The 26124-nt window shown below is 38.6% G+C and overlaps 2 protein-coding genes across 2 annotated transcripts in view; one reads left to right on the top strand and one right to left on the bottom strand.

Annotated features, from left to right (window-relative positions):
• Positions 1-723: 723 nt before the first annotated feature.
• On the bottom strand, positions 724-9317 carry rnaset2 (ribonuclease T2). Its single transcript, XM_085400461.1, has 10 exons — positions 9179-9317; positions 8311-8388; positions 8141-8195; positions 4123-4172; positions 3750-3807; positions 3069-3133; positions 2467-2580; positions 2302-2347; positions 2114-2188; positions 724-2016 (listed from the first exon to the last, which is right to left on the bottom strand). Exons 2-10 carry the CDS (start codon positions 8379-8381, stop codon positions 1822-1824), a joined length of 729 nt encoding a protein of 242 aa, XP_085256587.1. The 5' UTR covers positions 8382-8388; positions 9179-9317; the 3' UTR covers positions 724-1821.
• A 2380-nt stretch (positions 9318-11697) lies between these two features.
• The window catches only part of myom2b (myomesin 2b), a 29180-nt gene continuing 14753 nt past the window's right edge, over positions 11698-26124 (top strand). The window contains exons 1-19 of the mRNA XM_085400449.1: positions 11698-11826; positions 13606-13709; positions 15367-15424; positions 15568-15722; positions 17243-17329; positions 19214-19302; positions 20493-20543; positions 20744-20908; positions 21312-21473; positions 21682-21823; positions 22417-22616; positions 23034-23087; positions 23326-23453; positions 23691-23874; positions 24224-24398; positions 24505-24626; positions 24730-24917; positions 25168-25294; positions 25418-25596. Coding sequence (XP_085256575.1) covers positions 13627-13709; positions 15367-15424; positions 15568-15722; positions 17243-17329; positions 19214-19302; positions 20493-20543; positions 20744-20908; positions 21312-21473; positions 21682-21823; positions 22417-22616; positions 23034-23087; positions 23326-23453; positions 23691-23874; positions 24224-24398; positions 24505-24626; positions 24730-24917; positions 25168-25294; positions 25418-25596 — 2349 coding nt within the window. The 5' untranslated portion in view covers positions 11698-11826; positions 13606-13626. The remainder of the gene's footprint in view (positions 11827-13605; positions 13710-15366; positions 15425-15567; positions 15723-17242; positions 17330-19213; positions 19303-20492; positions 20544-20743; positions 20909-21311; positions 21474-21681; positions 21824-22416; positions 22617-23033; positions 23088-23325; positions 23454-23690; positions 23875-24223; positions 24399-24504; positions 24627-24729; positions 24918-25167; positions 25295-25417; positions 25597-26124) is intronic.

Genomic DNA, 26124 nt, shown 5'->3' with positions numbered 1-26124 from the left:
TGACAGCAACAAGGACAACAATCACAATCAAGTACAGAGGGATCTGGTTGATCAGTGGGTGTGGGTGTCTGTGTGTGTAGGTACTTGGATCTGTCACATCAGCAGCTTTGCAGAACTGCAGTGTTACATAACAAGAGAGAGAGCAAAGGGGAGGGAGATGGAAATACAGACCAAACTGAGAGGGAGGTAAGGGGTAAATGAGGACTGCGTTCTACCTAGGTCAAGTGTCCATGGCTGACCAAGGCTTAATTTCTTCTTCTTTCTTTCTTTTTTTATTACGTTTAAAATTCTTCATCCAGGGCAGTTCACCTGAAACGCCCAAACTGTGATCTCTAAACCTGGAAATGACTAAAAATGTGGGGTTTTGGCATCGTTTCATGTTAGATCATATTTGGATGTAACTGGCACAGAATGTTAGGTCACTTTACCGCTAATGAAAATGTAATCAGATGTGTTTCGTCATGCTGCTGTGCGGTGTTGTGGGAGGAGATTCAGGATTATGGATTGGTGTCTTTGTCCGTTTGGGATTAAGGATCTATAAGTAGATCACATTAATATTTATACACACCGATATAGACAGACACTACTACGACGCTATACTACACTACATGTCAGGATGCATGTTAAAACCATCCCATGTTTTGTGGCATGTAAAATTTTTTAAAGCAAATAATACATCATATCAAAATGACATTTTACATAATGATTATAGCAGACACTGAATAGATATTGAAGGCTTTATTGTGAGAGAAAAAAATGATACACATGCTTAGTTCAGAAATTTCACACTACAGCATTGATCTACTGTAGATACAATAAAATCCATTAGATTTAAAATAATTCATCTATGAACAAAAAGCCACAGTCCAACAGCATCAATAAAAACAAGTCTGTGTGCAGATCGGTGAGGTGTTAAATAACCTTTTCCAAAACAAGTGCTAAACCCTATTCAGGCCATAGGTCAGCAAAAACTGATGTGCTGTGAACTTGTGTAACATCTTCTGTAATGTACTGTGCTGACACTCACATCTCTTAATGAATATTGAAATAAATGAAAGATTTACTGCATACTACCTTATATTTATGGAAACAGACCTAAAAAGGAAACATCAAACACACATACTTGGCAGTTATAAAGTGTTTCAGAAGTGGCACTGTGGGCTTACAAAGATGGTCCTCAAAACATGCATATCATCTATTTCACTGTGTGTGTGTGTGTGTGTGTGTGTGTGTGTGTGTGTGTGTGTGTGTATATATATATATATATATATATATATATATATAAAAAACTGAATTGCCAGATAAACTTGGTTATCATGATTCTGAAAACAAAACCAAAACAAAGCAAAAATGCATTACTATATACAAAGAAATGCAAACACCCCTGCCAAAACAGGAGAGAGGACACACAATAGGTGGTACATAGGCACATGTAGCAATGCAGAAATAAATATGCCTACCAATAATAAAAAAAATACACACTACGAAGATTTATAAATGTGCAGCATATTAAACTCCCTGCCCGTCCTGACTTGAAATTACCATAATGCCCCTGCTGTGCTGCAGAGAAACCCATGCTGCGCACTGGCAGTCTTATCTACTTGTAAGAGTCAGACGGGAATATAATTCCAGCAAAGCACAAAGTGACAGTGGAGTGTGGCTGAGTGTGCGTCCTGGTTTGTAGGACGTAAAAAGAACATTTCAATCAAAGGCAGTTTTTATTCAAGTCACAGTTAGAATTTAAATGCATTCGAATAAAAAAGAATCATCATCATAGTGTGTTGTACAATTTCAATTTGTGAAAATATTGGGTTTTTTGTATTATTCAACAGGTGGATAGTAAACTGGCACATCGTGGTTGCACACAGATAACCCTGATCCCTTGTCAACATTCATGGGATAGTCCCAACCTCTATCAGGATCAGATTCCGTGGAAACTTGTTTCTCACAGTCCATCAGGGCGAAACTACTGTTGAAGCACAACTCAATTTGCCCCAAAACCTGGAAACTGTCATTCTGTCAAAACAAACAATCAAAAACATACCAATTAACAATTTAACAGCTGACGTGTTAAAACTCATTTTGAAATAATTTCAGTGAACCTGAAATGTACCTTTGTTGAATGGCCACACTGGATCTTAGGTTTGACGTGGTAGAAGTTTTCTATTACTCCTTCAATGTATGAAAACTACACAGACACATCAGGAGCAAAATAAGAGAAGCTGCAGTTATGACCTTTAACTTTGTGAGGTACTTCTAACAAGATTTAAGCTGGGATTGTACAAATACAATCAAACTTACATTATAGTATTGCGGAGAAGGCGTGATGGAAAACTTCTTCAGGATGCTAAAATAACAAAAACAGACATTTCCATACATAAAATAACTGTATGCGTTTCTCTGGACTGGACTGCAGGAATCAGGTGTGCATATGTATAAACGTGTAAATATGCGAGTGGTTTGTACCTGTCCAAATCCAGTGTATGATACAGATCCAGTGCCTTGCTGAAGTATTTATGTTGGCTGTTCAGAGAAATGGCTTTGGCTGCGCACGTACCATGTTTCTTCCACTCATATTTCCTAAAGCACACAAATAAAATTATTTGGAAATGTTCATATTATCTTAAAGATTCACTGGACTGCTCAAACAGACCATGTAGCAGCATTCGTATAAGGCAGGGGTGTCAAACATGAATCCTGGGGGGCAAAGACTCCAATCCTACCACCTGGATAGCTATGATAAATATGAAGAAACGCAGAAAATTTCCTGCTGAAAAACACCTCCTTTTTGGCCAAAAGAATAGATAAACAGTTGCATGACAATTTCTGGGGGTTTTTGTTTTGTTTTGCACAACGAGTCCACAGTAAATTAAAAAAAATTGAACATGTGAATTAATAAAAACTGTGTGTAAATTAAAACAAAAAACAAAAAACATTTTGGTATCTTATTCCTCAGACTGTTTATCGGCCACTATGTAAAATTAATTTAATTAATTTCACATCCCTGAATTAAAGCAACACTAAAGTGGTAGTAGAAGTGCTCTATAGTTCCAGCAGCTCAGACATACCAGAAGTCATTAGACAAGGGATCAAACAAGTCAGGCCAACTCGTCTTCATGTCTGGGAGCAGGTCCTGAAAACATACAAGCAAAGGCATGCGTTGTTTTATTCATCACTAAAAGGTCTAAAGCATAGGTGTCAAACTCTGGCCCGCGGGCCAAATTTGGCCCACAGCCTAATTACATTTGGCCCATGAAGCCATACCAAATTACTATCAGAGCTGGCCTACTGGTATTATACAGCTAATATATATATTGTTTAGTATTAAGCTTTGCTTGTTCCATATTCAGTTTTTTAGCAAAATGTGTTTGAGTCCATAAGAAAAGATTCATTCTTATATCTGGAGGAATAAATATATTTCAATAAATATTAACGTTAGCCAGCGACTTTGTTACAGTTTTGAATTTTGGCCCACTGTGTATTTGAGTTTGACACCCCTGGACTAAAGTATAAAAACAGGAGAAATTCACCTTTTCAAATGGTTTCTATGCTTATTTGTATTTTTTTTAGTTTTGGGTGCTTCACTTCAAAACAGCTATTTGGAGACTTGTGTATTCATTTCATGAACTAATTCCAGCTTTTTTTAATATATGCAAACTGGTATTTAAGCTTGTGTTATATTATCTTCTGTGAGTTACACTCACCTAAGAAAAAATATATTTAGAAAAAGACTCTGAATAGTGTTTTACCTCTATTTCGGAAGAGTTGAAATGCCATGAAGAATTGCAGAAAGCGCCACCATCTGGCCTGAAAAAAGAAAGATTCAAACTTCATTCACTCACAGAAAAAAGGGGATATTGACGCAAACAAATAAACAAAACAGAAACAAACAAACATAATTCAGCCAAGCAATAACAACAGTGGTAATGAATAGTTTGGCCAAAGATTTCATTTTTTCACCAAGTAAAAAACCTCATTATTCACTCAATATATACAGTATGGTGGAAAACATGTAATACATCCTTGTAATCAGGAATGTATTACACACACACACACACACACACACACACACACACACACACACACACACACACACACACACACACACACACACACACTTACCAGAATCCATGTAGTGTCCACTGGCTAATGTTGCTTTGACAGTGCTCCATCTAAAATATATAAACATTTATTTAGACAACTCTAATAATCATTCCACATCGGAAACTGAAACCACGTATTCAACGTATATACACAGTCAGGAACTTTGATGACTGATGAAATGAGGAACCCCTTTAAAGCTACAGTGTGTGTGATAAGTTGAGAAGTTGATTTGTTTTGTTGTTTTTTTAAGGTCATTTGGGGCCTGCAGTTTGTTGTGTTGTTGCGCTGTATTTTTCTTTGTAGTGGTGGATTTTTATTGCTTCCATCTTCAGTGTACATAAACGAGAGCAGCCAGAAACGCGTCTAGGGCAAACTGACATCCTGAGCAAAATGCCTAAATAACAGTACAACTAATCGAGGGTCATCGATGTTACCAAATCAGACATGCCCTTCTGACACAGTCGTGTATGTGCCATAAACCCTTATATAACACCCACAGACATGCTCAGTCAGAGAAGTTCACAAGACAGAATAATTACCAGGAAAAGTGCTTTCAAAAACCACAAAAAAGGGGATGTTCATTTTGTGTCGTCAGTTGTGGTAACTGCGTACTTGTAATCACAATGAAACTCTTACTTCGACAAAGGAGAATCTCAACACGTCCGACCAAATAGCTCGCAAAGATATCACATGATATTTGAGAACTGCAAGCTCAGTTTGTTCACTTTGCATGATAATAATTAAGCACGTTTTGAAGCTCCTACGACCAAATAAATAAATAAATATACAAACAAATGCCAAAGACGCAGATGTTGTGAATACTTAACAGGATTGCATAAATAAAAGCTTCAAATTAACTGCAAATAGCTTAAGACAAATTACAGAGCTATCAGGAATTCACTATCCTCGTATTTATTTCCAGATAAATATGAACTCTTAGGACTGTTTCAGGTCAGTATTTATGCACATATTTACAATTTTTGAATGCAACTGTACCCTAGTACATGGTGCACTTTTCCCATAAAAGCTACATCTGCCTCATAAATCACACATAAATCTACTAAAGAATGACTTGAAATGAACAAAATCTGCCTTTTGGAGACTCAGTTCAAAGCTTGACAATAGAGATGCAGTGGGATATGAGAACTGTTCTGAGGTCTGTCCTAAAGGAAGTCAACATACCCAGGATAACTTTCTGTTATCTGGTTTCACTTCCCCTAACACTAACACTCCACTTCTTCGCACGCTTTGAGGTGAAGGGACCAGAGGCAGCAGCAGCAAAAACATCGGACAGCAGCAGCCCAAGCCTCATAGTGCAGGAATATGAGGTGAGGCACACACTGAGGGCAGTGAACCCCAGGAAGGCCGCCGGACCAGATGGGGTAACCGCAAAGGTCCTAAAAGAGTGTGCAGACCAGCTGGCTGGGGTCTTCACTAAGATCTTCAACACTTCACTGTCCCAGTCCTGCATCCCGCCGTGCCTAAAGTCAGCCACAATTGTCCCACTGCCAAAGCGTACTAACATTAGCAGCCTCAACGACTACCGACCAGTTGCTCTAACACCTGTTATAATGAAGTGCTTCGAGAAACTGGTCCGACATCACATCATGTCCTGCCTGCCACCCACACTCGACCCGCTCCAGTTCGCATACAGAGCTAACAGATCAACTGAAGATGCCATTGCTACAACGCTCCACACCACCATCTCTCACCTGGAAGTGCAGGGCCGTTACGCCAGGCTGCTCTTTGTTGACTTTAGCTCTGCTTTCAATACGATACTCCCGGACAGACTAATAGTTAAACTGCTGGAAATTGGACTTCCTTCTACCACCTGCCGCTGGATCAGAGACTTCCTCTCAGACCGTGTACAGAGAGTTAGAGTGGGGCCTCATCTTTCCTCAGCCCTCAGCCTCAACACCGGCTCTCCACAAGGCTGTGTACTGAGTCCCCTACTGTACACTCTGTACACACATGACTGTGTTAGTTCCACCCAGACAACACAGTCATCAAGTTTGCAGATGATACCACCGTGGTGGGGCTCATCTCAGGGGGAGATGAGACGGCGTACAGAGCTGAAGTTCAGAGGCTGTCAGATTGGTGTGTCGATAACAACCTGGACCTCAATACCACCAAGACAAAAGAACTGGTAGTTGACTTCAGAAGGAGGAAGTCCGAGCTGCAGCCTGTCAGCATCAACGGGGAGTGCGTGGAAAGGGTCTCCAGTTTCAAGTTTCTGGGTGTGCACATAGACACAGACCTCCAATGGAGCTCTAACACCTCTGCGGTCTTAAAGAAGGCCCAACAGTGTCTCCCCTTTCTGAGAATCCTCAGAAAAATGGACCTGAAGAAGGAGCTGCTGACCGTCTTCTACCGCTGCTCCATTGAAAGTGTGCTGACATATTGCATCGGTGTGTGGTTCTCCAGCTGCACCACAGCACACAGAAAGGCACTCCAGAGGGTCATCAACATGGCCCAAAAAATCATTGGACACCGGGTGTCCAAAAATCATTGGACACCCGGTGTCCTGGGTGCACACACCCAGGACACCGGGTGTTTAAGCTGCTGCCGTCTGGCAGGAGGTTCAGGCTGCTGAGGTCCCGAACAAACAGACTCAAGGAGAGCTTTTACAACAGGGCAATAGCCCTGATCAATGCAAATAGCTGACCTGACTGGCTACCTCCCTGGACTTTTTTTTTAGGGGGGAGGTAACAATGTTTAAAACAATAACAATAATAATATTTATATTTATAACAAGGTGCAATAATAATTAATGTGCAATAATAACAGTGTGCAATACACATACACTTATTCTTCTTTTTTATACCAAGTTAATATACTGTGTTGTGTTGTTTGTTGCGTTGTGATGTGTCATATTGTGTCGTGTTGTGTTATATGTAGTGCCGACGTAGGACAGTTTTCCAATTTCATTGTACTACTGTACTATGTATGACTGTGCAATGACAATAAAGAGTTATCTTATCTTATCTTAATACTCAGGCTGCGATCACATGAAGGTGGCCATTAACTTGATAGACTGTAAAACCTGGGTCAGCTTATTTACAAGTGAATGAACGGGGTGGCATTGGCACCAATCACGATCACAAACATGGACAGGCTGAGTCTACAAAGGAGAGTAAAACTAATAGAAATGTATGATGAGGTTAAAGACAATGCAGACTGAGTATAACACAGCTCACCAATCAGCAGGATTACAATTACAGTGTCTAATTCAAAAAATGAGCTGTGCAGTAGTATAGTATTAATTCTTTGAATTTTTTAAACTTCTGCATCATTACTATGACCCCTGTCCCCTCAAAATAAATAAATAAATAAATAATAATAATAATAATAATAATAATAATATTAATAATAATAATAATAATAATAATAATAATAATAATAACTTGCACAATAAATGTTTAAGGAACAAATTGCACAAATATGGCTGATGGGATACAAATGAAAAAAAAAATCATACAGATTATAATATTATTTTCATTTTTTAAATAAAAGGACTTTTCTAGCAATTGTTTCAAGGGCTTAAGGTGCAGTTGTGGTAAAACTGTTTGCAGTCAACACGAGAAAGTCATTGTGTTATGTTGTGTCTACGAGAGCTTTATTACTGATCTACCGATGAAGAAAAGACTTCAGCTGCTACTGAAAAACTAGAACACGTTCTGTATCATGTTAGATACATAGTGTTACCCAGGTAAGAAGTGATACTAACCCTGTGTTTTCATAATACTGACCTTGAAACTACTTTGATAAGCTTGAATCAAACCCAGCATACTTCAAATGTTTTGGAAAGGAACCAAAAACTAAGAATGGAACAAGTGAAATATGAGGCACTTGGCATTAAATAATGACACTTTAAATAAAATAAAAAAGTCAGTCAGCAGAGTTCAATCTGGGTGTGGCTGCCATGAGTGCACTTTTTCCTTTTTTATATAAGGTTGCTTCACTTGGAAGACAGGAACTGGTTCTGCACAACTACGATAACTAAAGGGCAATGATTTCATTAATTATACAAACTCACCGAACAGAAAGTGGTTGGCCAGTGATGGGTGAGGATCATTTTGGTCCACATGTGTCTGAAATATAGAAAGATTTCTTAAAAAACAAAAACCAAGAAAACAAATTCAGTCTATCGTTACATAAATCTATACGTTCTAATGAACCACCTCCTAAGTGTTTGTCTGTACTTACTTGGATGAAATTATGAAAGATGAGGACATGGTTAGGACCAGGCATATCAATAAGGGGTAGCAGAGCCTCATGGTTGTCCTAAAATAAAATAGCAGGTTAGTCAATAAATGGCAGCTTATATGTAAAACTAAACATCTACATTACATTTTACATATACAGTGTGGAATCAGTAAGCACGCAGCTTTGTGGATTCTGATGAAAATATGTAACTGACACACACAAACAATCAAAAAGCACAAAATAAGACAAAAATATTATCCCGGCAGTTTTTCTGTCGCTCTTCAAACAGATATAAAATGCTGTTTAAATAACTTCAAAGTTTCACAAACGTATTAATTGGGCCTGTTTGGACAGCTACTTTAATATCTGTTTGTTGTTCCTGGTATGAAAAATACAGTCGAGAGAAATGTCTATCAACACAAATATTGTTAAAAAAAATTTATATATACACACACACACACACACACACACACACACACACACACACACACACACACACTTGTGGGTCTTTTATTGACTCAGTTTACCTATATGTGAAACTGTATTCTGATTAAGGGAACAACCTTGCCCTCAGACCAAACAAAACATTTGGAAGCCCAATGTAAAATCGTCTGGAGTCACCGCTGTTGTTAAGGAAATAAAGAAATGGCGACAGAGAACTTTTAACGACCCTTTTACTCGGTGTGATTAGATTGTTTACGGTACTAGTTTACATTAGACAAAATTAGCTACAGTAGATGCATTTGCAAAAACTATAATCCTAGCTATCGACGTTTAAAAACAATCATTTAGCGTGAAACGCCCGACTCTTTTATGTCAGCAAAAAGATCGTATTACACACACATAACATATTTTTAAAACCTCTCACCTTGCGTCAAATACGTCACAGCCGAAACTCGCAATAGTTCTCAAATGTGAAACAGTTTCCCGAACAAATAGCTTCTGTCGGTTAAAGTACTTCACACGATCTATAACAGACAGCCCATTGTTTGTTGTTTATGTTCCACATCGCGTCACTACCTACCTGTTCACTTAGCCAATCAGAAGCGATGCTCCGCTCATGCGTCATCACGCAGCAGAACCGGTGGCTTCATTTATTCTCCGGAGTCTGCCGGTGATATTTTCAAATGTGGTGCGTTGATTCAACAGTGTACAGACGTCCCTATCCTCCAGTCAAAAATATGTTGAATATATCGTCGTCATATTAGAATCACTGTACTAAAGTATTACACAGTCATTAGCATTACAACTTTTTCTGCCTCAGTGTTAACCATGAGGTTGATCATTCAGACACTGAGCTAAAGCGAAGACAAAACAGAAAGAAAGAAAAAGAAATATAGGCATATTTTGAGTTTGTACAGACACGTTTTACGGATATTATTGAGACAAAAATCAAAACAAGAACACAAAAATGAATTATTCAATCTGAGTCATTTTATTTTCTTTAAAACATATTTCTTGACAGCCTGGTGGATTGAATATGCGTGCTTATGCTAGGCTTAGAAAAAAACCGGGGAGTTTACTTCACATGTCATTTGCGACTTTGTACATTGACATCTGCTTGGGATTTTTTGACAAGTTGGCACCAGCTATGCAGAACACGAAAACGGAAGCGTGTGACAGCTAGTCTGCGGATTAAAAAGCCCAGAGTGAACACGCGAGAAAGCTGATTTACTCTGTCAGCACCAATTAATGCATGTTTTCAACAGAAATTGGTCAGTATTGGCAAAACTGTCTTCAACATAAAGTAGGTTAAATGTACTGTATACAGTACGCTTCTCCTGTTACTTTTCACTTAGCATCTAAATGAATGGGCCAGCCATAATAAATATGAGGCCCCATTATTGGCCAGTGTGTCAAACTAAAGGTATGGAAGGAACATTTCTAATTTATTTCACTCTTGTCTTTTCAGGCTGGCTGTTAAAAAGTGTTTTCCATCATAAACAGAGCCTGATTAGACTCCATATGTCTGCACTGTCTGTTTTTAGCTTTCAAAATCTGTTTTTCAGCCTCAGTGTTAACCATGATGTAGCAAAATGATCAGGGAGAGTATAGTACTAAACAACCAACAGGGGGCTCTTTTCCTACCACAAAAGCTTATGGTTTTGTTTTTACCCCCAGCACCACCACACAGATAGACACAGACACGCACACTTTTTTTCTGTAATTTCTAGACTATACTTAAGCCATTCTACTTAACTAGATGAGTCACAGAATATTTAAACAGTTATTATTATTATTTATACTGAACCATGGCTTTAGAGATTAGAGGTCAGGATAAAGGGTATTATTGACTGTCTGCTTGACATGGTGATATGTAATAATTATGAAAAAAGCAAGGACTGGTCTTTGGGAATTCATCTTTTTCATGAAGAGTTTAAAATTAAGGATTATGAAATTTGTTTGTTGCACAGGTCAGTTTTTCTTCATTTCAGGAGCTGCTGATTGATAGAAAAATTTGACCCCTGCAAATAGAACTTGTTAAAAACAGCATCTCTCCGGAAAGCATTAATCCCCAGTCACATCAATTTTAAACTGACTAGGTGTTTGTCTAAATCAGCTTTTCTTGTACTCTCATCTTTTGTTTGGCGTATTCATTCTCCTGTCTATGTCATCAGCACCACGTGAAACCACAGCCATGCCTCCCTCTCTCCGTCTTCCCTTTTTCCAAATGTGACTTATGCTGTCCTCTCATGTGATTTTGTCTCAGATGTGAAATGTGTTTCAAAGCTCCTCCACTGTGTCAGGAATAGTCAAGCTGTAACTGTAGCTATTTTTATAAATAGACCCTGGCCAAAGTTCAGCATGTGGCACAGTGTCTTAAGACATTTCTCAGCACAGAATGGTGAAAGACCTTAGAGAGGGTCTAGTATTAACTAATATGCAGCTAAATTTAAATGTAGCTATAAACTCATGATCCACCGTATCCAGCCATTGTAATACAGAATTTAAATCTGTTTTCCTCAGTTTGAGTGTGCATGTTTTAAAAGCTCTATAATGATGCATACAGTGACACATTTTATTATTCATTAACATGTTATTGTGGCATGGTAAAACTCATTAGTTAAGTGCTACTTGAAAGCTCTCCATACTGCTGTCTAGTCTGTGGGGCTAAAAGTGCTGCTGGTGAAAGTGTGGTATTGCCCCCCCTCCCAAAACATAGCATCACTGTTGTCAGATTCTCTGCATTGTCTGTGTGCTCTCGTATACTTAAATAACTCATTATTAAGCATGCACCATTAATTTGGAATACCAAAAACAAATCGGTTGGCTTCCATTACAAAGTGTAATGAATAAACTCTATTATTCAAATAGTTTACTGGTTCCAGTAATTATGAGTCTTGAAGGATACTGGTTATATATAGGCAGCTCTGTCTCCTTTTAAGGCCTCACGGAGAAGCAGGTGGGGAACAGTTGAAGACGGGTGGTGGTTTTGTTGGCCCTGTACTTGGTTTAGGCTGACTCCCTGTGGATTCAGCTTGACAGCCGAAGTCGCTGCAAAGGGAATCTCAAGGGGTAAGAAAATCAATTTTAAATTCAGTTTTATGCTCCTCTCTCCTCTGGATCTGCAGCTTTGTTTCAAATCCAAGTATAGCTGGTGGGATCAGTGGGATGGCATAGAGAGAACAGACCGAGGCACCGCCAAGAGATGTTTCTTGCTCCTTAGTCAGAGCTATTAATGATACTCAATGTGATGAGTGATACTATATATTAATTTCATTTTATTATGAATATTAATTACTGCATTCGCGATATGTGGTGATTCATTTGGCGTGAATGAGTGACCAACAGAGGGCTGCCTGTCGGTGTGCAACGCTTGGACTTTAAATGTGTTGGTTTCATGTATACTTGAGCTCATTTATCCGCTAACAAAGATTACGCCTCAAGTTAGAAAATGTACAAGCGCTTGAGCCAATGTTGAGCTACTGTATTGTTGCTACCACTAGTTTTGCATCTAGGTAGAAGTGTTTATGGTCAGACTGGAGAAATTCAAAGGCTTGCATTGTTCTGACTGAGATCTATAAAGTTTTACAGCTACAATAGAGATGTTTGGGTGTTACGTGAGGTAACACCCACAGTATGTTTGCTAATACCAAATAGTCAGACAGTTACAGTAAGACTGTGGTTACCCATTTCAGGGAAAATATAATGACTGTAAAAGGGCAAAATACGAGTGATGGACATAAATAAAATATTGTGCTTCATTATTCAAATGAGAACGATTATTTTTGCTGTCTGGGGATAGAGGTTGGAGGCAAGGGTTTTGTTTTGTCCTTTTACTGTGGCTGACTTTCTGCTTGGAGGATTGCCTTGGGCCAATAGAAGTGATGCATACAGTGACACTGAATCTTAGCAGTGTGTTTCAAAGACATGGAAGTAGAAATGTTTTTGCCGGTGCAGCATGTCTCAGTTGCCTTCAGGGAGGGAGGCTGGGCCGCAGTATCGCTTCACGTTTCATCTGACCTTATTTCTGGTCCCTGAGGACTATGAGGTGATGCAAGGCAGTTATACTCCCCTGTGTGTGTGGATGATGTAAGACAAAGCTACTGTATTCTCTTGCCTTGAAGTCCACATCTACTCTGTTTATATGAAACACACAACAAATGAAAAGGACTTCAGATTATACACGAGACATTTCCTGAAATGTTCTTAATAATGAACGTTTTAAATAAGCTGGAGCCAGACAGCCGTAAGCAGCATGCACATAGTTGATGACACATTTAAGGATGCTGAACTGTCAGTGATACGTTTGTATGGCAACATTTTCTTTTTCTGTGTTTTTAGTGTCAGTTTTTACGTCCCTATCATCAATAATGGATTAATGCCGTGCTGTCTTAGTCACGTTACAGTAACTGGCTTCCTTTTTGTCTAATTTATTCAAATTATATTTATTGGCAATTGTTAAACACACAAGCCATTACTGCTATCAAACTGGTACCACACTCTTGGCTGCAGCTGTGCTTCAGTTGCTATTCTTATCCATACTTGTCCATGCCCTTTGTTTACATTTGTGCCCATGTGTTCCATCAATATAGTGTCATCTTGTCAGTCCTGGAGCCGACAGTCAGCTATGTTTATGAATTTGGATGTCGGGGGAATAATGCAGACTTCAAGTTTCCAAAGTTTAGGAGTGTTTTTTTTTTCCTTTTAGGGTCGAGTAAATAAAAACATCATGCTGAAATGTAATTGGAAATGACTATTTTCAAAATTTCAAGCATCTCTTCAAGAATCGTTCAGTGTTTGTCTTTGTGATTGTATGCATCAATCTTGTAATGTGTGGTGCTGGTCCAACAGGTCAATATCTACGGCATCATCATGTCAGCGTGGATCAAACGTGGAAGTTACAACCATGAATACCACCACAAACAGAGCCAGTATGTGGTTAAAGAATATAGCAGGTACCAAGAGACTCTGTATTATTTATAGTTTTAAGTTACTTAAATTGTCCTAATAATATTACTAATATTAGATGTGTAACAGTAGTAAGGTTTTGTACAACTAAACCTGCAAATGAAGCCATGTAAGCAACAGACGGACTAACCAACATAAAGACTCTGAGGTGGTTAGTAAAAGCTTTATGAAAAGATTTCATACTTGATTAAGGAACTCCTATGAGTAAGGAAGATTTTTCATTGTAATTTTCTTGTTAACTTTATGGTGAGTTTCCTAAATTTGATTAGGTTTGATAGTGTAAATGAATAAAAAGGCTGCTACTGTAAAATCTGTCCTTAAATTAGTGATTTTTCTTATTATTAGTTACCATTTCTGTTTTCATGTCTGCTTGTGTGTATGTGTGACTCAAAAAAAGAGTACTAACAGGTACTCTGGTTGCTTTGTTCATTCTTTACTGAAACTATTTAAAAAGATTTATTATTTCCATTCCCTACTTATACTCAAAATTATATTATTTTAGATAAAACAGCCATTCCAGGTGCATTTATACCACTAAAAACAGAAGAGATGCATGAATATGTTCCCTTTCCTTCCTCATATGTTTACCCAATCTCCTTTAAAGTGCACCACAAAATTTGCATGTTTAGCTATTTTAAGGCAAATCTCTGTGTGACACAAATACTAAGAGTCACTCCCGGTCAAGGTCAAGGATAGACTCATCTCCCTGACTTAAAATGCTGCATTGCTGCTCCTGCCCCAGATGGCAGATCACCGTACCAACTGTTGTTTGTTGCTGCCAGCTTTCAAGATCCCCTTGACTTTAGGGGCTGAAGGGCACTTCTGGTGGCAGTTGTGGAATTACTTTTTGTCTGAAGGGTTTTGTTTTGTTTTTTTAAACAACAGCAATGAACAACACTGCTATGGCGTATCCATAATGTTATATACAAATAATATTACATCAGACTTTAGCCAGGATCTTATATATTTGGCAAATAAGCTGCTAAAAGTGAGAGTTGTGCAATGGCTGTGTGATTAATCAAGATCTAGGCAAGTTTAAAAAAAAAATACACACAAAAAAAATGCAGGTGTCGAGCAGTGAGGTGATAATCTGTAATTTGCCCTCTGTACAGTGTGACTCTTAAGACTCCGACAGCCGTGATCACACTGCCAGAGGGGTCATAGATTCACAGATGAGTGTATGTTGATGGCCTGTTTATAGCTTCCTGTTTAAGGTCATGTTTAGTTGTCTTTCCCCGTCCTGCATTATTCCTATAATTATTCCCTGTGTTTCAGGGACATAGACTGGGAAGCATGCATAAAATAAGTTCAGGCTAAAACCTTTCATTCTGTAGTAGTATTATAGCACTATATTTATGCTCACATTTCAGGAAGTACAATGTATGTTTGGTAGGTCAGTACTGATTTATGAGTAGAAACATGCACCATGTCCCACAGTATGGACCAAATACTATGAGGCATTTTTTAAATTACAGCTGGGAAGCCAGTGCTACTTACTGTAAGAGGTTTTTTGGCAGGGATGGTCCACATCTCAAAGTAACTGATATCTTTATTTATTTTATATTAGATGCTCAATTATCAGCTTACAGGGCTCAGGTTTATCATGGTTTTAGGAAACTGACTTATTGCTGTCATTGTCTTTAGCTCTGAGGCGATGGAGGAAAGATATGAGCACAAAACAAAAACCCGCATCCAGGAAGTGGTAAGAATCTTGTAACTGTTTTAATCAAGACTTCTATATTCGTTGTTTAACTGTCCTGTGGATTTTATTAATATTAATGCTTTATAGTACAATGGATTTTAAAATGATCTGTCATATACTGGTCTTATTGTTTGCCTGTCTAGGTAAGAACAAAATTGGATGACAAATATGTGCGTGAGGAGCCCATGATCAGGGGACCAAAGTTCCTGGTCCGACTCAGATCCCACATGGTGTTTGAAAACACTCCAGTCAAAATCTTCTGTACTGTTGAGGGCTTCCCCATGCCTGTTGTAAAATGGTAAGTCAGTCTCTACGTGATTTGTTGACTCTGACTGTCACTGTGGTCTGTATAAAATGAACTTACGTAATTTAAAAAACAAAACAAAACACCCATGCATCCAGGAGATGTAGCTTCTGACACTGAAAATCCATGATTAAGTTAAAAGTTCCCACTGTCGATATATGACTACATATTTGTTAGTTTTCTTTCCATATTTTGCTACATTGTAGTACAAACCAACCACTACATTTTTGACTATTACGCTTAAGTCAGTATGCTAGCAATGGTTACTCCACTGTGTTTGTGACACACACACACACACATCATTTTTTATGTGTGGGCATGGTTGTTCTTGCATTGCTGTTTCACAGTCACTGGGAGTTCACATGCCAGTTAGGCATCAATAGACCTCTGTGATGGATGCTGAGGATCTCCCTCCTCATCTCAGGAAGGGTTTGAATAATCCCTGTAACACAGTTTATGATCTGCCTAAGAAGGAGTGACTATGCCATGGGCCCAGGGTTTGCAGCTCTGTGCCTGGTATGAAATGAGAATGCTCTCCTGATAGGCCTTGTCATAAGTGCTCTCATGTGCATATCTTAGGCTTATTCATGACTTTGCATTCCAGCAGCAGATGGCTATGAATCAACATTGAGGACAGCATATTAAGAAAACAACAAATGTAAAATCACCGAAGTCTTCATTCAATATAGACTGTAGACATTTGGCTAACGCCTTATTCCCCGTAAGCCTATTTAAGGGATAGCATTGTCTGCTCTAGTACAGACTATAATAGCAGATTTCAGAATCAGAATACTTTATTAATCCCTAATAAAATTATGTATGTATGTATTTGACAGTCTTTTAATGCTGCTGCATGTGCAGCATGTATGGCCAGTAACTTGGCTGTCCTCATAGCGACCTTGAGGAAATAGACGATCAGGATTTACAAGTTTCTACTGATTTGCATTATCACCTCACTCGCAGTTGTGCTCATAGTCTGGTCTTTGTGGAGTCAGTCACTCGGCTAGATGAGACAAGTCCGCAAGATATTTAACAACACAGTCTAATATAATTAATTACTATCCAACGTGAAAGATCTTTTTAAATTAGTGTTTGGACATAAATGTTGACATTTGCTTCTTGCCGTCTCAAATTGCACCGAAATAAGGCAGGAAGCACAGTTAAGGTCAGAAAATTCTTGTGGGTCAGTTTCTGATTGGATCTTCAGTTCACATCACATGCTGTGGGCATCAAGCTGTGTTTTTTTATGTTTACCGCTGATCTTAATGCTGATGCAGACATGAGAGTTTTGGCTCTCATGAAGTGTCATTCCCAGCTTTTTGTCTGTTGTGGTGAGGCCAAACTACAAGGTAAGAAGATGAAAAGGAAGCCAGTTTTCCAGGGTCACAGGTTTCCATAAAATCCCAAGAATAAACGTAAAAGACCATTTTGTGGTCTTGTGGATACATCATTGCATTCATACCTTTTATTACTCAATGCTTCATGAAGATAGCTATTGTTTTGCTCAATTTTAGGTATAAAGATGGAATGATCCTGGACTTGTCTTCTGGAAGATATCTGGTTGAAGCCAAAGGTGGAATCCACTCCCTGGAGATCCCAAGGTACATTAAGTTCAATAAAGGTTAGAGTTTTTGAACATATTTTTATTTATCTGCCACCAATTTACTAATAGCAGTCATCTCATGGGATTTTATATTGTAAGGTAAAGACCCCAAAAGAGAAGAAAATCCAATAATACAGCAGTCCAGCACAATAGTGGGAAAAACGTTTCCCACTATGGTGCATCTTTCTCACAAAGGGCTTTTCCTTTAACTTTGAACTTTAAGAATGGGTCACAATCTAAAACTCCCATCTCTTTCTGTCCACGTCTGTATGGCTCTCTCCCTCTCCTTGATGTTACTTTTTTAAATCTACATTTTATAAGACATCCCAACTTTTTTGGAAATGGGTTGTAGTTTGCTTGTACTTGTCTGCTTCTATGTTTTCTTAAGATGAAGTGCACTGAGTTACAAGGCCACTGGTCTCACTGCCCAAATATCGGGATTAAGAATATGTAGCGAGCCATTGGAAATCTCCTCCTCCTTAATTCTTTCAAGCCCCATGCACAAAATTAGATCAGAGATGTTTACCGTCTGTCACCTGAAGGTGTGGGCGGGCTGTGTAGTTAAAGTCAGGGGACTGGAGCTTATCCTACTCTCCCTCCAGTCTGTGGAAGCTCAGCTGTTCAAGTGCTGACCTCAGTGGTACGTGATACTCTGGGAATCTTTCAGGCCACCGCTGTTTCCTTACTTACACACTGTACAGCCAGCAGTTAATACTCCTTGGAGAAAAAACACCCATGAAGCACATCATACTCTTGAGTACTGCATTCTTACCATGACTTATGACTTTTTAAAATAGCTAAATAATTAAAATAACAGTTACCGCAAAACTTTAGCATGGCATTAAGCAGGGTTAGAAATAGACAGCAAGAAGTTATGTTATGTATAGACACCTCACGAGTCCTACACCTACACACTGTATAGCTTAAGTTATTTGCGACTTAATGAGAGTACATTCGCTGTTCTCCCCCACATTACTTCTGCAATTTATGCTAATAACATCCTCTTTCATGACTATATCAGTTTATTCATTTGTCAAGGGGTCAAAGTCTCATGTCACATGCTAAAGGTGTGACATACGATTGTGGAAAAGTGAGCGATATGAGCAGAAACAAAAAGACCACTTAAGTTTTGCAACTTGCCAGAATGGCCAAAGATCTGTAGCTACACTGCTCTAAAGAAAACAAATCCAGTAACCTCTATGTAAATATAACGTAGAGAAAGCTTAGCAGACACAGTGCTTGTGATGAACTGCATTGCAGCTCTAACATATTGGCAGATTATAAAATCCGCCCACACAGAAGATACAATTAACCCCCTGCCCTGTGACCTTGTTTCCAACTCAAAGGACTATGCACTGAGTATTCTGCAAGCATTACTTTGTTTGTCAGGTGAGATTTGGCACATGGTGTTTCCTAAAAGGAAAGCTGTGGGTCTAAACCAAAACATTCTCTGAATAAGTAAACCAAGCATTGTTAATTGAAGTGTGAATGGGGCTTTACACAATCTGTGCTCTGTCTTCTCCACTGCTGATTATCCCTGGCAACATGAAGCATTCATGTGGGGAATAATTGCTCATTTGGTGAAGTGGATTCATATACGCTGTTGGAGAAAATGCACAGTGGCAATGTGTCAGTAGAGAGCAGTTAGTCCTGTCATTGCAGATCTTCTAATATGTAGCTCACCTGCTATTTAGGCAGTTTCTGTAATTTCACAGATGACTGTAAAATCCATAAGATTGCCATGAAGTCCCAGAATTTAGCTAAGTATGCTAAGTATGACACAGTGCTCAATCACCATTTCGTTTATTCTCTAATCTGTTGCAATCTGTTGGGAAATCTTTTGATCAAAATGCAACCATTTTATGTTTATTCTGTGTTCCAGATGCTCAACTGATGATACAGCTCAGTACACTGCTATGGCTGTAAACCTCCATGGACAAGCCTCCAGTCAGGCCTCCATTATTGTGAAGAGTAAGCCATTCAATCTGATAACCAGAGGCTTTAAGTGTAAAGCAATGGACGTGCAACAGGGTTGCACACGCTGACTCTCATACACACACAAGCCAACCCCCAAACTCTAGACCAGATGCAAGAACGTAAACATTTGTTTATAGTTTAGTGTTGCTAACTGACTTAGCCAAAGTACCAAAACACCCCAAGTCTGCCACCCATTCGCACGATCTACCACTCTGTTGCTACGATCCATAGCTTGCCTCAATCGACTCAATAAAGACTTTGTGAAACCAGTGCTATACTTGCGACACTGAGAGGTTAACTTACATCAGGGACTGTACACTTGACAACGTGTACACAAACTCTTGATATGGAGCAGGCAACATGCCCAGACCAATCAGAAGAAACCACAGTGATGTGTGAGCAAAAGCGCCGCTTGTACTCCATAAATCAAATTCCAGTAATTATTTAATTGATGCTGCCTCACGATCATATGCTATGCCTCCAAGCAGAGAATATCCAACTTCCTTTGGTAATGATATTTCAAGTTGGGTTGATAACACTTTTGTGATTATTGTGGCAAATAACGATGAGACTGATTGCTGTAAGCAAAAAGGGAACTCTGTGACAGGAACTAGTTCTAACTAGGAAACCATGGACGTGGTTTTACAGTAGCAACCTATTAAGCACAATAATCGAAATACAATCACACCCCAAATCATAACCCACTATTCTCTAAATAGGAAGGCTAATTCACTATGGGACCATATCTTACAAAATCAACTCTAATTGTGCAAAACAGGATTTAAAACTAGCAAATTAAATCATAACTTAAACTTGGGTTAACATTTGTGTCACTTCCCCAATAAACTTCCATACAATCAGACCCCCCACCCAACACAGACACACACACACAGACCACAGGATTCTCCTTTTGCTGACTTTGGCTTCACTTCTGAGACTAGAGGCTACTTCACAAAGTGTCTATACCTACAGCTGAGTGTTTACTATGAGGAGTTACTTGTGCAATTAGCAACATTTCAACAAATTTCATGTAGGGTTATTTTACAATAAATGTTATTCATAAAAAAAGTAATCATATTTAGATGAATCATACAAATCTGTAACTGCACATCTGTATTATTTCAGCTGGCTGTTGCTGCCAATCACACACAACGTTTACTGTTTTTTGTTGTTTTTTTGTGCAGGATTCAAGCAGGAGGAAGAGTCCTGTTCATATGCATGGCTGCCTTATGAAGGTAGGCAAAGTAATTACCTCCAGAGAACATCAGCACTAGATTTTAAAATACTCATAAATTACAACTGTAATACAATTATATCATTTAATATGAGTTAACATAATATTCCTCTATTCTCCTTTCAAAAGAGCGTGTGAAGCAACATGCTGTTACCACCAATTCTACTATCTCTTTCATGTTATCTCTCTTCTTTTCCCCAGCTTCTATGCTACCAAAGATCCATTACACTAAAATCCACATTACTTTTTTGGAGATGTTTGGACCAGTGTTTGCTACCGAGGGTGAATCTGCCACCCTTTCTGCTACCATGACCCTGGAGCCCAACCTGGCAAACCTACAGCCTGAGGCACAGTGGTACAGAGATGGTAATTGATATAAAATAGCACTTTATGATACAGTAATTACCCTATAATTGCTAGTAATATATGCTAAATGCCACAGTGACTGCCTGACCCAATCTAGCCGACATGCAGCCAGAGGCACAGCAGTGGAAAAATTAGAAAATGTTATGGACACTATTTTTATTGCCTATTAATTATACCAAAAGCAGTTAAGTAGACTCAAGTAATATCACCCCAAATTTGTGAGCCGTTTCATTTGCTACGTGTGTGTCTGAGGTATAAAAGAAAATTCTAGCTTATTTTTGTTGTATGCAGAAAGGCTTTATTTACTCAAACTTGATGTTTCATTATTTTAGCATTTTATAGTTCAGGTTCATAAGAGTTATGCGGTGAAGCTGAGTCAATGAGCCTGTCTCATTTTTCCTAGACACTCGTCTGTTTGACTCTAAATGGGTGAAGATTGAAACTGGTAGAGGATTCAGCAAATTGACTCTTCCAAATCTCTACAAAGATGACGAGGGTCTCTATACCCTGCGCATGGTCACTAAAGGAGGCACCGCAGAACACAGCGCCTTTGTCTCAGTCGCAGGTAAGATGAGCCAAACGTTGGACTGGATAAGATTAACGTATTTCTAAATCCAGTTTGGAAACTGGAGCTTAAATTTTATGAAACTGATACGGTTTTGCTGTCAACATAATACTTATTCTGCTAACTGCTAATGCTAAGTATTATTGCTTCTTATTTCTTATGAATAATGTGATTATTAAAACAATGCACGTCATCACTTCCTGTCTAGATGGTCCTCCTCCAGTCCCTGCTGCACCTGGTGCTCCTATGGACATCAAGATCCATGATGCCAACAGAGACTATGTCATTGTGTCATGGAAGCCTCCTAATACAACTACAGAGGGTCCAATCCTGGGATACTTTGTCGACAAGTAAGAGTTACTGGTATAAACGCCATAAACAGATAAACTGGCCAGCATAAAGACAAACTAATTACTTTAAGTAATCCTATTGAGCTTACTTGAGTATCAAATTACTGTTTTTTGTCTCAAGGAAGAGGGGCAGTCCATGTTCTCTTTATTGCACATAAAATACACAGCTGCTTTTGTTTATTTCTTCTGTCGCTCATATTTTAACCTAAACAGAGCAGGAATGGGCATGCTCTGCTACCTATTGGCTGCTTTTCATTCTTTTTCAATCTGCATTTTTTTTGCTGAGGAAGCTCTTTTCCTGCTTATGTCTTTTTTTTTGTCTAGCATCATAATGAACAGATAATTTCAGCACAAGTGCTTTCAGTGAGGCTCCAACAGGTACACTGTTCTGATCTCATATACCAATCAGCATTTTTTAATAATATGGTAGCATACACAAAACATAAAACATCCATTATAAACTTGTACACATATTACTCTTTGCAATAGTTACATGTTTATAATGACTCCATGCCATACCAGTATTTTATCAGATCTTTCTATTTGCATTCATCTCATTAACTCTGCGACATTCTCATCTTTTCTCTTCTTAGATGTGAGGTTGGAACTGAAAACTGGACCCAATGTAACGATCACCCCATAAAGATCTGTAAATATCCGGTGTCTGGGCTGTTTGAAGGGCACTCCTTCTACTTCAGAGTCAGAGCTGTTAACTCCCATGGAATCAGCAAACCTTCTCGTATGTCTGATCCCATCACTGCAATGGACCCCACTGAGTTTGAGAGGCTTCACGGTGGGTTTAACTACACTAATACAGAGAAATGTCTAAGCTCACCTTAAAAATACAGTGTTTTGAAGTTTTGCCATGTGTCATGTTGTCATTATTGTAGTCACTATTGTTTGAAATTATAACTGTCTTCTTGTTTCTTGCTAAACAGTTATTCATGTAGAATTACAATCAGCCCTGATTTAAAGCACATAATAAAAAACACATTATGTAACTAAATTATGTCATATTGTACTTATCTCATGCTTTTATTTGGGGGCAGGTTAGACTTGTAAAATACACACTAATCAGTCTATTTTATAGCATTAGATACGGTACATGTTCAGCTCCTATATAAACAACAAATTTGTATTTAAAATGATCTCAAAAAAAGGTCACTATCAATCACAAACACATGATGATCATCTCTTTATCTTCCTCTAGCCAAAAGGCTTGGAGGAAGACTGGATATCGTGTCTTACCATGACGAAGTTGAAGGTGGGTTTGAATTGAAGTTGATACATACATTCTGATGCTCTGTTTAAACTTCAGCAGGTTGTCTTGACCATGTCTCCAAGTTGAAATGCAATGAGTTGCTGACTGGTGATTGGCTGATTAGATATTTGTGTTAAGCAATTGAACAGATGTACGCAAGGAAGCGACTGGTTCGTGTATTTGTTACGCCACATATAATATGTATTATATTTTTAACGTTTTCAGTCTTGTTTCTTTGTAGCTGAAGGAAAGCCTCCAGGTGTTCCATCAGGAATTAATGCCTCAGAAACAGACAGGACCTATGTTGTTTTGAGCTGGAAAGCCCCAGCGTACACCAGCAGCGCTCCCATGTGGTACTACATAGAAAAGGTAACAAACAATGTCATATTCTAATTCACTGACTTCCCCCTCAACAGTTGTTTATAGTTTGACGAAGCAGTAACAGCAGTTTTTTTCTCCTTTATATTATGCAGCTGCATTAACTTGTGTGCCTAAACTATTTTTACAGGTCTTCTGTATAACACATATAGAGACAAGCCTTGGAAAAAATAAAATACATTTTTAAAATGTAAACAAACTTGCTTCCATGTCTCCGTCTCTCCACAGTGCATGGCAGACAGTGGCGCATGGCAGCGCGTTAACACCCAGGTCCCTATTCGATCTCCTCGTTATGCTGCCTTTGACCTGGCAGAGGGAAAACAATATAAGTTCAGAGTTTTGTCTGCCAACATTTATGGGACCAGTGCGCCATCAGAGCCAACTGGACCTATTCAGACTCAGGAACTCAAAGGTTTGCCTCCATTTTTCCTTTCCTGTTACACAGCAGTAGTGTTTATTATTACCAATTACCAGTTGCAACACCTTTAATTGTATTTCTGTGTTACTTCACAACAAAATGTGGTGTGGGTGATCTTCTGAACTGCTTACTACAAAAAGTTTTCAATATGTCAGCTGAGAGATTTGTTTCAAATGTTTCAAACATGAAGCTGACATAAAAATTATGGTCAGGTGTAAGAGGGTTGTGGTATAGATACTGAGTAGCAGCCACTTGAAAACCAGAAGAACCTAATATAAAGTATCCTTAATTGTAATTACAGTATTATGTAGCTATTTTTAATTTATTTTTTAATCAATTGCAGGCGTACCATCCGCTCCTGGTCAGGTGATTGCGACAAGGGAAACAGACACCTCTGTCCTCATCCAATGGGCTCCTCCAAAGGAACCTAATAATTTGATTGGTTATTACATTGACCAGTGTGTGCAAGGATCCAAGAACTGGACCTCAGCCAATCACAAACCTCACAAGAACACCAAGTATGTTTCTAGCGACACACAAACACACTGTTGGGCTCAAAAATGGATTTTTTTCTCTGGCTGCTTATTACACAATGGGCTTTGTGTCACGTTTGTGTCTCTTCAGGTTTGTGGTTAGTGGTTTGACCACAGGAGAAACCTACATGTTCCGCGTCCAGGCTATCAATGAGCTGGGTCTCAGTGATGAATCCCAGGAGTCAGCACCTTTGACTGTCAAGGCTGCCCTTAGTCAGTAATGCCAAATATTTGCTCACTACTGCAGATGTTAATCATGATAACTGCCCCAAACCTTTTCATTTTAAAGAATTAAAACTCAATACTGTTCTTACAGCCACCCCATCTGCTCCTTATAACATTGCACTGCTGTACTGCGACGGCCATTCAATGATCCTGAACTGGAAGAAGCCTCTTCGCTCTGGAGGAGCAAAGATCAAAGAGTATTATGTGGACAAAAGACGTAGAGGAACAACCATGTGGAGGGAGGTTCATATCCCACCAATCACAGAGAGAGTTTATAAGGTATTTGGACTCTTTTTATAACATTCAAACATCAAAACAAACAGAAGAGGGCCACAATTTTGCATACATACTTGCATACTCTTCTTATTATATATCATACAAAAGTTAAGATACATATTATTTTATTTGGGATGGTCTGATTATTTTGTGCAAAACTGGCCTGTTCAACTCTGAAAGTGGCATGTCCATTTTGTTTAAATTGATAATGATAACTAGGATTTTAGTTAACCATGTAACATTTTATTAAAAGGTGGAGAACTTGACAGAGGGAGCAGTCTATCAGTTCCAGGTTTATGGAGCCAACCTGGCTGGTCTTGGACCAGCGTCCAAACATTCAGAAGACCTTACATGTGATGCCTGGACAATGCCAGAACCTGGTTAGTAAATTTCACTTTTTAGTGACTGACTTTAAACTCTGAGTCAAAAGTGAAGCTTTTACACTTCTAGAAAGATAAATATGGAATTGTTGTTCTTCTCCTCTCATCATCTGGCTCATATAGGCCCAGCCTATGACCTGACCTTTTGTGAAGTGAGAGATAATTCATTGGTGGTTGAGTGGCAAAAGCCTGTCTACACTGGTTCTGAACCAATCACAGGCTACCATGTTGAGTATGCCAAGAAGGGTACTGCTAACTGGATCACAGCCAATGAAAAAGCTGCCAGTCACCGCTTCCTAAAGGTGAGGGTATCACTGTTCCAATCTATGAATCATAGAGGTTATCCTCCACTGCTCATCAGAGATTTTACTCAAGCACGCAAGACAAAAGAAATTGGAATAACGCTTTTAATTTACAATATAACATATAGGTTAGACTAAATGTTGGCACTGCTGAAACAAGTGTAAAATGCAGTGCATGATGTTTATTATGTAACAGTGTGTTTCTTCATCTTTACTGAACTTTTCCCCCCCAAAACATCAATTTTCATCCACTTTTTCCAGCACTTTATTTACCACTACCAAAACTGCAGCAGTGTAGGTACAAAAACTGTGTGACACTGACATCTAGTGGATGAACCAAGTAACGACTTGGTGAAATGGTACAAAAAGAAAATCTGTTAAAGGTGAATCACTTATGTGTGATAATGGAAAGTCAGTAAAGTAAAATAAGACAAGAATAATTATAATAATACCAAGACCATTTAGTGATCTAATAAAAATATGCTTTGAAACAATACGGATTACTCATGCATTATTAATATTTAGGGT

Source organism: Rhamphochromis longiceps, linkage group LG1, assembly GCF_057381845.1.
Source record: "Rhamphochromis longiceps isolate RC_006_pf linkage group LG1, R_longiceps_female_GT1.1, whole genome shotgun sequence".
NCBI lineage: Eukaryota > Metazoa > Chordata > Actinopteri > Cichliformes > Cichlidae > Rhamphochromis > Rhamphochromis longiceps.
This window is presented reverse-complemented; position numbering and strand designations above follow the sequence as displayed.

Excerpts from the sequence above, each read along its gene's own strand:
- rnaset2 (XM_085400461.1), bottom strand. The coding sequence starts at position 8,381 with ATGAGGCTCTGCTACCCCTTATTGATATGCCTGGTCCTAACCATGTCC. Across the intron at positions 3,134-3,749 it reads TCAACTCTTCCGAAATAGAG|GACCTGCTCCCAGACATGAA; the intron begins GTAAAACACTAT and ends GTATGTTTTCAG. Across the intron at positions 2,189-2,301 it reads CTTCTCCGCAATACTATAAT|TTTTCATACATTGAAGGAGT; the intron begins GTAAGTTTGATT and ends GTGTCTGTGTAG.